The 13,779-nt window shown below is 44.8% G+C and overlaps 1 protein-coding gene across 1 annotated transcript in view; it reads left to right on the forward strand.

Moving 5' to 3' along the window:
- The window catches only part of ENDOU (endonuclease, poly(U) specific), a 69,020-nt gene extending 61,692 nt beyond the window's left edge, over positions 1-7,328 (forward strand). Inside the window, exons 10-11 of the mRNA XM_068267301.1 lie at positions 1,035-1,177; positions 5,457-7,328. Of these exons, the coding sequence (XP_068123402.1) occupies positions 1,035-1,177; positions 5,457-5,568 (255 nt within the window). The 3' untranslated portion in view covers positions 5,569-7,328. The remainder of the gene's footprint in view (positions 1-1,034; positions 1,178-5,456) is intronic.
- The last annotated feature ends 6,451 nt before the right edge of the window (positions 7,329-13,779 follow it).

The raw sequence follows: 13,779 nt of genomic DNA on the forward strand, positions 1-13,779 counted from the left end.
AGAGCTTAATGGCTTGTTTGCATAGAGATAACAACTGGAGTTTCTCAACTCTTCCTGTACTGGAAACAATTAGACTGATGTATCTGATCTTAATGTTTTATTTCTTAGCTGTACTACACATACAAATCATAATATCATCATTTTCGCTTCAGTGTCTCTTTAAGGCTTTTAACATGTATGGGTAGATGGCTGCCTGGTTCATAAGATCAATAGGATTATATCTTTTATATACGTAGCTAGAGTTACAACTTTTGAAATGCTGTGTTTTTGTTTTTCTTATTGTTTTTTTTTTTATTTTACTTCAGCACGTTGCAGAGCATTCTTACATTTTCAGCAGTAAACATATGTTTTCTTTACAATTTATTTACTCTACCTCAAAGCATTTCTTTTCTTATATGGCTATGTCTATGAAAGGTAGCATGTAAGTCATTGCAGTGGACAGGGGCCCATTCAGATGCACAGTGCACCTGTGACACTCATGAAACACAGATGAGATGCTGATTTACATTTTCAGATCAGCAATGTGTCCTGTCCTGTCAGCAGGTCATGCGGAGCAGCCTATCCCCACGTTTACCCTGCTGGAAGTCCCCATATTTAAAAAAAAACTATCCCTGAGTCCCAAGAAGCAGCAGTGGAGCAAACACGGCAATTAGATTTAGTCCTGAATGGCTGGGGCACAATTCAATTATAGGCTGATGCCGTCCTGCCTTGTTGACACTTCAGATGTGGTTGTTTGGATGGCCAAATTGAGTTAAGCTCACAATGTTCATTGACACAATAAAACATCGCCAGCCAGATGCGGGGGCTGACTGCAGGTCACCCACGACAACCTCCACCCTCCAGTTATCTGCTAAATATATTACCCTTCCCATCAGAGATTTGTCAAAATGACCGATCATTTACTCCCTTTTATAATGCAAAGTGATAGAACAAAACTGATTGCAAGACAGCCATATGTGTCATGTGATTCATAATAAGGAAATGCACTGAGTTTATAAGTAACCAGGATGTGATGTGTTTTTCTGTGATTACAGTGGACAAGCTATCCTGATGTGCTGGGGAAGCAGTTTCACTGGGATGGCTTTTTGAAAGAAGTTGGCTCCCAGTTCATTGGTTCAAGCCCTGAGTTTGAACTTGCAATGTATACCTTGTGCTTTATTGCCCGTCCTGGTAAAAAGTAAGTATCCCAATAACTGTTCTTGACATATACAGTAAAAATGCAATTTTAAAATGTGGTGGAATATAGGAGACCAGAGCGGGATCATCCTCTAGGCAACCTAGGCGAGTGCTTGGGGACTAGTGGGTGTGAAGGGGCCCACCTGCCACCTAGAGAGGGTCCCATTATATCTTAAAGTGGACCTGCACTCTTACACAGGACAGAAAGAAAACATAGAAAAATCCACCATGCATTTAGAGAGTTTAGCCTGTTTCATTTCCCCTCGTCTGTGACTAATCAGAAGTGTCATTTAATCTCTCAGTTGTGTCAGCTCAGGAATCTCGGCAGCCACAGCAGAGCGGCTAAATTGTAAACACAGGATGTTAACCCTATGTCTGCTTCCATGAAAGCAGGACATAGACGCACTGCAGATTTATTGCAGGATTTGTATCAGCTGTAACAAAGAAATGTTTTTCTGTAAAGGTTATTATGCTTTTGGGTATCTTTTAGAGCAGAGAGGAAGTTCTGAGTTCAGGTCCGCTTTAATCCAGATCTGCAGGAGCCAAAAAAAGGAATTCCACTTAAGTTTACAACCCTCTCGGTCTGTGCTCTGAATTCCAGCTATAGCAGCCTGCATGGTTGACAAGGGGTTACTGAGGCTTTAGAGGGCAGACCACACGTAGCCCATTTTTCTTAAATGTCTTTTTAGGAAGTTTTGAAAATCATTTTTCCTTTGAACTTTTACAATTATTTTTATGAGTAACTATAAGCTCTTTTTGAAAAAATAACATTTGACTTGTTCCTACTATTGGCCCTAACATACCTAACAAATTTGGTGATGTAAAGGGAGACACTGAGAGCCCGGTATGGTGTAGTATGTACTGTAAATGTGGGTATGAATGGGTAGTATAAGTATAAAATAATACTCACAAACCAGGGTTACCATCTAGGCAACCACTATGTAGGCAGGTGGGGAGAATTAGACTTGTCCCCACTCAGGATTCAAAAGTCGCTCTCTGTAGATCTGAAGAAAGGGGTCAAATCCCCTCCACCAGGGGTGGACTCAGGTAACGTGCAGGTGAACAGAGGCGCCAGAAGGATAAAAAAAACTACAATTGTTAAAAAGGAGGAGGTAGCGGTGGACTCACCCCCTCGAAGCAGACACAAGATGCTATTGATTAATATTCAGCAAAAATGTGTTTATTTACATACTCCAAATAGATGCAACGCATTTCGCAGGTATATCCCGCTTCATCAGGCTATAAAGGGAGCATAGAACTCATGCAGGTCTGATAAGCAGCTTAGTGCCTCTGTGCTGTGCAAAGAGGCGCTAAGCTCCTTAGCAAATTTGGTGATGATTCAAAGTATGGGGGCTTTGCATGTAAGAGTCAGCGCCATTAGCTTCAATGTCAATTTTTTGAATTCCAACAAACTTGTAGGAAACTCAGATTTACTAGGCGGAACTCTGTGGATGCATAATAATAATGCACTCATGCATGTGTTATGTTTAACTCGCCTCATTTCAGAACGCAGGAGAAAATGTTGCTTTTGTAAATGATTGCAATGAATAGTAATAATAATAACCACAGTCATGTATTAAGAAGCAGAGCATCACCATCAGGGCCGAATTTCTAAAAAGGACAGAGAGGCTCGGGCCTTGGGCGGCTGCAGCTCAAGAGGGCGCTTGGGTGTGAAATAGGGGTTGCTACATATGCAAGACAAGGCTGCAAATGAGGAGCAACACAGGAAGAGGGAAACTGATGCCCAAGGGAGCGGTTCATGAAAGAAAGGGGTTGCAGCTCGAGGAATGTAACACATGAAATGGGGATTGGACAGGGAGCCCCAACATCCTTGTCCTAGGAGCAGAAAAAGTATAAATCCGGCCTTGATCACCATTACTTAATATAACCTCTATAGCAGCTTTTCCCAACCTTTTTACCCTGGAGGAACCCTGCAAATAGCTTTTGGATCTCAAGGAACGCCTGCAAACAATGTTTTGATCTCGAGGAACCCCCGCATTTATTTTGCAGTAGGCATGGTCTTTAAAAGTATGTGTGGCTGTTTATTTCACTACCCCCATTACACTGCCACTCATTATACTGCCTCCTGAGCCCCTAATTTAGTGCTTTTTATTACAGTACTACCTATTATAGTGTACTCTATATACTTCCACCATGATGGGGGAAAATGCCAAGGAACCCCTGCAGAGTGCTCAAGGAACCCTGGTTGAGAAAGCCTGCTCTATAGCGTGGTCTGTACATGCTTATCTTATCTACTGAAATATTACTCCGCATTACACCTACTAGCTATAGTTTACTCTCCATAGTTCATTCAGGTGAACAGCCTCTGAACAATGAAAGGAAAGTGCAAAGCCTTTATTTAAAGAGAGTCTGAATCGAGAATAAATCTCGCTTCAGACCTCATAGATAGCAGGGGCACGTGTGCCCCTGCTAAAACGCCGCTATCCCGGCTTAACGGGGGTCCCTTCACCCCCAAATCCCCTCGGTGCAGCGGGGGAGCGCTTCCTGGTTGGGGCAGGGCTAACCGCTGCAGCCCTGCCCCACGCGCGTCTATCAGCGCGTATCTCCGCCTCTCCCCCGCCCCTCTCAGTCTTCCTTCACTGAGAGGGGCGGGGGAGAGGCGGCGATGCGCCGCTGATAGACGCGACTGGAGGCAGGGCTGCAGCCGTTAGCCCTGCCTCCAGGAGCGACCAAATCTACGACCAAGTCTTGCGGGGGGGGGATTTGGGGGTGAAGGGACCCCCGTTTAGCGGCGCGATAGCGACGGTTTAGCAGGAGCACACATGCCCCTGCTAACTATGAGCTCTGAAGCGAGATTTATTCTCGCTTCAGAGTCTCTTTAAAAGAAAAGCCATATAAATGTAGCAGATTTACAGGGGGGGAGGTCCCCTCACTGCTTGGATGGATCATCCATCTACAGATATCACTTGTGATACATATAAGCTTTTTCTAGGGATGTAACGTGAGTGTATTCAGTAAATAGCATTGGCCTGTTTCTCTTACCCCATTGAAAGCGCTCCCAGAACCTGTACCATCCTGTTGTCTGTGTGGCAGACGTTTCCAGGAAATGCCTGCATGGCCTATACCTGGGCTCTCAGGTCCTTGAAGTGTATGAGACAAGTGCATCAATTGAAAGGTATAGACAAGTGTCTGCACGGCAAGAGCCCACCTTGGTATTTTTAGCTTTGCGGACATTCTCTCTGGTAAGATGTTTGAGATTTCAAGATGCTCTCAGGGTTGGTGCGATTTACTAAAGAATTTGTGTAGTGAAGTATAGTGAAGCAAAGCAGCATTCAGTTCAAGTACATTAAAGCAAAACGACAAAAACAAACTTATGATATAAAGAATTGTATGTGTAGTACGGATAACGAATAGAACATCAGTAGCAAAGAAAAGAGTCTCATATTTTTATTTTTGGATTTATATAGCTTTCTTTTGTAACATTGCATCATTCTGTCATATTTGCAGTTTAGAAACCACACTCTCTTTTAAGTTATAAAACAAAGCAGAAATAATGACCCTTTGAACTTTTCCAGTGAACCTTATCTCAAACCGCCTCTCCCTTTTTCTTGGCTGGCTATGTGATTCAGAAAACAGGACTGGATTCAGCCCAATTGGTGGAAGCGCTCAGATACGCTCTTTTGCATATAACTGACTTTTTTTTTAACTCTTCCTATACTGGAACACAACATGAAACTTTTTTTATTTGCTACTAATGCTCATTTCTTGGCTGTACTAGAAACACAATTCATTGTGCCTATACACTTATAGATTTGCAGCAGATTCGACCATCAGATAGTTTCCTGTCAGATGCCTGTCAGGTCGAATCTGACAGGAATCTATCTGATGTGTGCCACACACCAGGAACAGATTTCCAATAGATTTCAGAATTAAATCTATTGAAAATCGATCGAAATGCAGTGTTGCACCATTCGATCCAATGCAACCCTATGGGCCATCGGTCTGCTGCCAGCAGCCAATCGACCTAGATTTTCTGCCCGGACTGATTGAGCAAATCAATAGAAATTGGTCGGAAATTGATGGATCAGTTGATCGATCGATCATGCTTCGATTTTTAACCAATTCGGTCAGAGCGGTCGAATCGGCCGTTTATCAATGGCAGTAATCTATCAGTGTATGGGTCACTTTAGTTTTCGTTTGTGTCCTGCACATAATTAGACTTGAAATGAAGGCATCTCCACTCCCCCAATATTTGTATTTTATGCCTGAGACAACAATAGTAAATGGCAGCGTTTTAACTGTCTTTCCTCTTTCTTCAGGTGTACACTCAGCATGGATGGACACAACATTTCCATTCAGACTTACCAATGGACCAAGAGCACCTATGGAAACGGCAGGAAGTACATCGCCACAGCTTACCCAGTAGTTTAAACTCCTCAGAAGACAAGAAAACGTTTCTCCATGGCCTCTGTGTGTACATTCCAGCAGGGCTCTTTGTGAACTAGGCTTATAATGGGATTATAATTTGGAACTGGGCTGCCTTGTATCAATTGTGAACTGGCCTGGGATTTGGGGGATTATAATATTACAATTGTAAACTGGACTGGCATTTTTGAGATAATTGTGAACCAGGATGGTATTTCTGTGATTATAGTATTAATTATGATTGTGAATGTATTGTACTGCCTGGTATTTTGGGGATTCTATCTGTGAACTGAGCTAATATTTTTAGAATTATAATTGCAAAGTAGACTGGTATTTTTAGAATTATAATTGTGAAATCGACTACCTGGTATTTTTGGAAATATGATTGTGAACTGGGCTAGTATTTTTGGGATTATAGTTGCAAAGTGGACAGGTATATTTTTGGATTATAAAACTACTGTTGCCGGAAGTTTTGCATTTTAGCATTGTATAGCATGTTGTTTTTTTTGTGACAAAAAAAACAAACAAAGTAAGGGCACTGCCAATTGGAACAACTATAAGGGTTTATATTTTGCATGTAACTTCTAAATGGTTGCATTTTTTAGGATCAATGTAAAAGAGGCACATGGACGAAATTCTGTAATGCACTATTCTGCGTTTGTGCATTGAGGCATGAGGCATAAGGATTTATGCTTTTGTGCTTTCTGTATACATTTGGAAGACACAACCCCGCAGGAAAACCGCTGCTAAGCCTTACATGGACACGTACATGTAGACCTTATTTATGGTACTGTGTCTTCCAGTATTCTTCTGTAATAATGGCAGCATTTGTGGAGGTCATAGTTACACTATTACCTGTGGACTTATTATTTTATTACTAGATCACAATGGTAATCTGTGACCAACTGCATATAGCATAACTGTAGGCCATTTCAGGTATAAGTTAAGTGATTGCCAATTGGGGCTTAGACGTAAAGGAACGTTGTAAATTTGTAATGATGATAAAGTAAATAAACTAAACACAGCTCCATGTAAGGCAGTGACTTTACTCCCAGTCAGGACTGTAAGTCACCTATTCCATATTAATACAATGCGGTGTGTCAATTTCATTGCACAGTCAACTATCAGCATGGTCACACAGAGCAGTAGTAGCTTCCTCCACCGACCTTCCCCTTCAAACAGATTCCATCTGGAAAGGCCACCAAGGCCCAGGTCTTGGGTGGCAGCTGGCCAAGGGGCGGCTGGACATGGAACTAGGAAGCTGCTGCCGAAGGAACCTGTATAGAACTGAAGGAGGCTGTTGTACATGAATGTTAGACATAGAAGAGGTGGCTACACAAAGAATAGGAGAGGGGGCTGCACATGGAAGGGAAGCTTCAAGAAACTTGGCCTGGGGATGGAAAAAGTATAAATCCGGCCTTGCTTGTGACATGATATCACATCCAGACAACTTCATCATTGCTAGTACTAGCAGATAAGCAGGTAAGGGGAAGGTGGGCAGCAACTTATATTACAACAATTTGTGGCCGGTAAGTGCAGTCAGTGCTCCATAAAGGGCTGTGTTTAATGTATTATCACTATAGAGTAGTTTTAATGATATTTAATGATACAGGTACTTCAGAGGTGCTATTTCATCCATATCTTCTGATTTTATTGATTTCTGATCACTAACATGTGATCTAAGAGAGTAGAGTTGATAAGTGAAATGAATGTGCAGTGGATGCTCAAATTTAAAATTTCCAAATAAATATAATAAGTAAAAGAAATCTGAGTTAGCGTTTTCGTAATGATTTCACCAGTAAAGATAGAAGAATTTTTAAGAATATATTCATGAACACTACTGACTCGGGGCAAAACATACAAACACTCAAAAGGGAACTTGGAATACACACAGATAACTCATCACCAAAAATAATCTGAAAGGACACTAAAGGTGAAAATAAACTAATGATATAAACAATTGTATCTATTTTCCTTCTCCTAAAACTGACTTTTTAAGATATTCCACAGTTTTATTTTATATTTAAATCTACTTTTTAAGTTTTTACTGTTTTATTGTTTTTGCTCAATGACACAATCACTGAAGTATGCCTGAGCTAAAATCTATGAACTATTGACCCTTTTTAACCCTTTTCCTGCTCTCAGAAACCATTTTCTGCAAGGGAAGTGTTTTAAAGTTGTAATTTCTTATCAGTGAGGGTCACACTCACACACTGTAATCTGACCCAGTCCTGACCCAAACAGGAACTGCAGAGAAAGTAAAAAAGGAACACAGCATAGTTATTTGTGTGCTAGGCACTGTACATACACATGTCTATCTCATCATGTCACACATCACCCCGGGTATCCTTTAAATTCAGCTTTCAAGTGAAAATGCCATCGAAAATCATTTTGTAATAAGTTTGAGATTTTGGGGCATTTTTTGCTTATTCTTACACTAAAGATAAAGAAAAAATGTTGTGCTAAAATAAACAGGTTTTTTTTACCATATTGCGAAAATACTATTTATTTTCGTGCAAATCTTCTCAAAATTGAAAATGCCATTTTTGATGTGAAAATGACTATGGCGAAAATTTGTGAGCAACACTGCTCATCACTTGTTATGCTCATAATTCTATGATCTGTAGACCACTTTAAAATAAAGGTATATACAGACATTATCAGTAGATTCATATAGTATGGTGTAACAGATTACCAAATAATTGATCACTTATTTAAAAAATGAAATAGTATTTTTAAAGGGGTGATTATATTCTACAGTGAATTTATTGCCTAGCATAATTACCGTAAAGTGGCAATCCACATCTTAATTCATCTGTTTGGAGACTTGGAATGTAAGTATTAAACATCTATTTGCAAAAAGAACAAGAAACAAGGGCCTTCTCTTCTCTGGATTCTATTGTGGCTGTGGATCTGCGTCAAATATGGCAAACAGAGCGCTTAAAGGAGTCATCAGGCAACCCCCCACCCCCGCTCTTCTTACCTGCCCCTTGCAGCTGACATGTCCCACGCCGCAGCTTCATGCTCAGCCGCCTGCTCGGGGTCTCCGCCAGTGCAGAGGCCGACCTCGAGATCGACTCTACTGTGCCTGCATGACCGCCGCTGTCAATCAAGCCCAAGTTGTCCGCAGTGTACTGCACAGGCACAGAACTACTGCGCCTGCACAGTACACCGTGGACAACATGGACTTGAGTTACAGCAGCGCTCGCGCAGGCGCACCAGAGAAGGTCAGCATCTGCACTGGCAGGGACCCCGGGCCAGCAGCTGAGTGCGGAGCTGCAACGTGGGACATGTCAGCTGCAAAGGGCTGGAGGAAGCCCCGGGTAAGTAGAGCGCATGGGGGGGGGGAGGGTTTGCCTGATGACTCCTTTAAAGTGTACCAGAGATGAATAATACAAAAAAATTCTTACATTCCTTGGGCTTCCTTCAGCTAGAGATGGCCCGAACGATTTGCCGCCGAACAGTTCCCGGCGAACTTCCCGGGTTCGTGATCGCGGAGAACCGCGAACTTTTCCGGAAGTTCGATTTGCCCCCATAGTACATCATTAGAGTCAACTTTGAGCCTCTACATCACAGTCAGCAGCAGGCATATTGTAGCCAATCAGGCTACACTCCCTCCTGGAGCCCCCCCCCCTTATAAATTGCAGGGTCAGGCATTGGACTCACTTGTGTGCCTGCAGTAATTAGAGAAGGGAGAGCTGCTGCAGACTCTCATAGGAAAAGCTTAGTTAGGCTCTTGTAGGCTTGAAAGCTTGCTCCTTGCTTATTCTTATTGCTAAAAAAAAGCACCCGTCAACAGCTCTTTTGAGAGCTAATCTTGTTCTTGTGATCTATTTTTTTTGTGTGTTTGTGGCCCACTTGCATAATATTTATATACAGCCCTGTCAGTCAGTTGCAGCTGGCCTTTGGCCCCTTAAATCCTACCGTGCCACTGCCATGCCCAGCACATTCAGTGACTACCTGTGTGTGTGACAGGCAGCTGCACATTTGTAATCCCAATGACTGCACCTGTTCACTGTTTAGTCCACCTACCTACCTACGTGAGCGCATGCATTGTTAATACCACCAGTCATTGCACCTGTTCATGGTACGTGTGTTTGTGTGACAGGTGCACATTTGTAATACCCAGCAGCACTGCATATACCTACCTGGTTTTCAGTGTACCCACCTACGTGAGCACACGCAGTGTCCTATTTAATACCACCAGTCACTGTACCTGTTCACGGTACGTGTGTGTGACAGGTGCACATTTGTAATACCCATCACTGCATATACCAACCTGTTGTTCAGTGCACCCACCCACCTACGTGAGCGCACGCAGTGTGCTATTTAATACCACCAGCCACTGTACCTGTTCACGGTACTTGTGTGTGACAGGTGCACATTTGTAATACCCATAACTGCATATACCTACCTGTTGTTCAGTGCACCCACCTACCTAGCTTGTCGTCAGAAACAGCTGGTGGCAGTGTCTGGCACCATGTATCGCCACCTATGGACAGCCAGCCAACATGCCCTTCAACGTCAGCTGCTGATGCCACCATAGTGCCATCACCCCAGGGGGGCTCAGCGGTTTGGACATTTTTTTGTTTGTCTGCCTTAGATCAGAGCAATGCCATCTGTTCTCTCTGCCTCCAAAAAATGAGCCATGGAAAGGCCAACACCCACGTAGGGACAACTGCCTTACGAAGGCACATGCAGAAAAGGCACAAACTGCAATGGGAAGAGCACCAGAGGAAAAGTAGCACACAAAAAAAAAGCCACCCTCCTTCTCCTTTTCCTCCAGGTGCAGCATCTTCAGCCGCTTTCTTCCTTGCACCTTCACAATCACAGCCACCCTCCTCCACTCCGCCTCTCACCTTGAGTGGTTCCTGATCCTCTGCCCACAGCAGCAGTCAGGTGTCCGTGAGGGAAATCTTTGAGTGGAAGAAGCCAATTTCTACCAGTCACCCCCTTGCCCGGCGTCTGAGAGCTGGCTTGGCAGAAATGTTAGCTCGTCAGCTGTTACCATACCAGCTGGTGGACTCTGAGGCCTTCCGTAAATTTTTGGCCATTGGGACACCGCAGTGGAACATACCAGGCTGCAATTATTTCTCTAAAAAGGCGATATCCAAACTGTACCACGAAGTTGAGAGGCAAGTGGTGTCATCTTTGGTACACAGTGTTGGATCAAGGGTCCATCTGACCACGGATGCCTGGTCTGCCAAGCACGGTCAGGGCAGGTACTTACACAGCCCAATGGGTCAACCTGGTGACCACTGACAAGCAGGGAGTATATGGCTGTGCAGCGGACCTAGTTGTGACACCTCCACGGCTTGCAGGCAGGCCTGCTGCCACCTCCTCTCCTCCTGCTACATCCTCTTCGCTGTCATCCTCCTCCTCCTCCTTGGCTGAGTGGCAGCGCAACGCTACTGGTGCTGCGATCTCCTCTCCAGCTACACAGCCCCAGCTGCCCAGGGCCTATACTGCATGTCAGGTACGAAAGTGTCTTGCCATCTTAGACATGTCTTGCCTCAAAGCGGAGAGTCACACTGGAGCAGCTCTCCTGGCTGCTCTGAACAAACAGGTGGATCAGTGGCTGACCCCGCACCAACTGAAGATCGGCAACGTGGTGTGTGACAATGGCAGCAATCTAATTTCGGCTTTAAATATGGGAAAGTTGACACATGTAATCTGCATGGCACATGTGCTCAATCTCGTAATTCAGAGATTTGTGTTCAAGTACCCAGGCTTACAGGATGTCCTGAAGCAGTCCAGGAAGGTGTGTGGGCATTTCAGGTGGTCTTATATGGCCATGGCACGCTTTGCCGATATTCAGCGGAGAAGCAACTTGCCGGTGAGACGCTTGATTTGCGATAGCCCGACTCGCAGGAATTCGACCCTCCTGATCTTCAACCGCCTGCTACAACAAGAGAAAGCCATCAAACAGTATCTCACTACAGTCAAAGGACACAGTCTGGGGAGATGGGGATGTTCTGGCCGAAGTACTGGACACTGATGCAAAATGCCTGCAGGCTCATGCGGCTGTTTGAGGAGGTGACAAACCTGGTGAGTTGCAGTGAAGGCGCCATCAGCGACTTGATCCCATATGCCTTCTTCCTACAGCGTGCCATGCGTAGAGTGGTGGATCAAGCTGTGGAGGAGCGCGAACAGGAACAGGAATGGGAGGAAGAGTTGTGGGATCAATTCTCAGCAGAAGCAGATGATTCCTCAACACCTGCGGCAGCACAGAGGGGGAAGGAGGAGTAGGAGGAAGAGTTGTTTGGGGAAGAGGCGTCAGATGATGAAAAAGGTGTTGTTTTGGAGGAGGAGGATGAGTCTGAAGAAAAACCGCAGCAGGTCTCGCAGGGGGCTTGTGCTGCTCAACTTTCCTGAGGTATTGTTCGTGGCTGGGGGAGGGCGAGAACTTAGCTGACATCACTGAGGAAGAGCAAGAGGAGATGAATAGTACGTCTGCATCCAACTTTGTGCACATGGCGTTTTTCATGCTGTCCAGCCTGTTGAGGGACCCCCGTATAAAAAAAAAACTCAAGGGGAATGACCTGTACTGGGTGGACATGCTACTAGACCCTCGGTATAGGCACAAAGTGGTGGAGATGTTTCCAAATCACCAGAAGGCAGAAAGGATGCAGCACTTGCAGAACAAGCTGGCAACTATGCTTTACAATGCGTTTAGGGGTGATGTCACAGCACAACACAATAAAGGTACCACTGCCAGTAAACCTTCTCCCATGTCCACGCAGGCAAGGACAGGCCGCTCCAGTGATCTCATGGTGATGTTGGACGTGCGAACATTCTTTAGTCCAACGCCTCACCTTAGCACTTCCGGATCCACCCTCCACCAACGCCTGGACAAGCAGGTAGCCGACTACCTGGCCGTAAGTGTGGATGTAGACACTGTGAGCAGCAATGAACCCTTGGACTACTGGGTGCGCAGGCTTGACCTGTGGCCAGAGCTGTCCCAATTTGCCATCCAACTTCTGTCTTGCCTTGTCTCAAGTGTCCTGTCAGAAAGGACCTTCAGCGCAGCTGGAGTCATTGTCACTGAGAAGAGAAGTCGGCAGTCAAAAAAGTATTCAGTACCTCACCTTTATCAAAATGAATGAGGCATGGATCCCAGAGGGCTACTGCCCGCCCGAAGACTAAGTCAGTCCCCACACACAGCATCTCTGCCTGCATGCCGTTTGACTTCCTGCCCCATGACTAAGTCGGTCTCCACACAGCATCTCTGACTGCAGGCCGCTTCACTGCCTTCTCCGCCACCACCAACAAGGTCCAGGACTCCAGGCGGATTCCTGAATTTTTAAGGTCGCTGCTAGCAGCGGCTGCTGTAATAATTTTTCTGGTGCGTGTACATGCCTGCCTAATTTTTCTGGCTGCACTGCGGCTGCTGCAACAACAAAACAAAAGGCATGTACATGTGTCAATTCCCCTTCGTGATCATTACCTTGCCGCTGTGAAGGGGCTTGCGTATCACAATGAAGCAATGACCGCCGGCTATATTAATGTTTTTTGGGGGGGGGGGGGGGGCACACCAACGATAATAAGGTTGTTGCTTCATTGTGGACAGACCAAATTTTTGATCAGCTGGACAATCACTATTGTTCTGTCATCGAGCTACCTTAGCCTGGCGACCATATGGGCTTGAAAACCGCTATCGCCTGCACTCTCGCAATGGTGGCACCAGTCCAGCACAGCCGTCACAACTTAAACAGCTGTTTGCGGTTGCATTACACAGTGAGTTTGGTGTGTCAGTGTGAAGCAGTACTCTAATTACACTCCCTGATTGATGTATACACATGCAAGATGTTTTAAAGCACGTTATGCCTCCAATTTAGCATGCAATGTGATTTCTGCCCTTAAAACGCTGCTTTGCATCAAATCCAGATTTTTCCCTGGGACTTTTGGCATCTATCTCACTCCCCCATGCACAAACTCAGATGTTAGACTCCTTTAAACATCTTTTCCATCACCTTTGTGGCCAGCATAAATGTTTTAAGTTTTCAAAGTTCGCCTCCCCATTGAAGTCTATTGCGGTTCGCGAAAGTTCGCAAATTCACAACAGTGGCGTAGCTAAGGAGCTGTGGGCCCCGATGCAAGTTTTACAATGGGGCCCCCCAAGCACTCTATACATAACAATTTATACGGCGCACCAAAATCTGCCAATGGCAACTACAGTGTCAGAGGTGCAAGAAGGGGATGGGGAACAGTTAGTTA

This window comes from Hyperolius riggenbachi, chromosome 2 (assembly GCF_040937935.1).
Source record: "Hyperolius riggenbachi isolate aHypRig1 chromosome 2, aHypRig1.pri, whole genome shotgun sequence".
Classification (NCBI taxonomy): Eukaryota; Metazoa; Chordata; class Amphibia; order Anura; family Hyperoliidae; genus Hyperolius; species Hyperolius riggenbachi.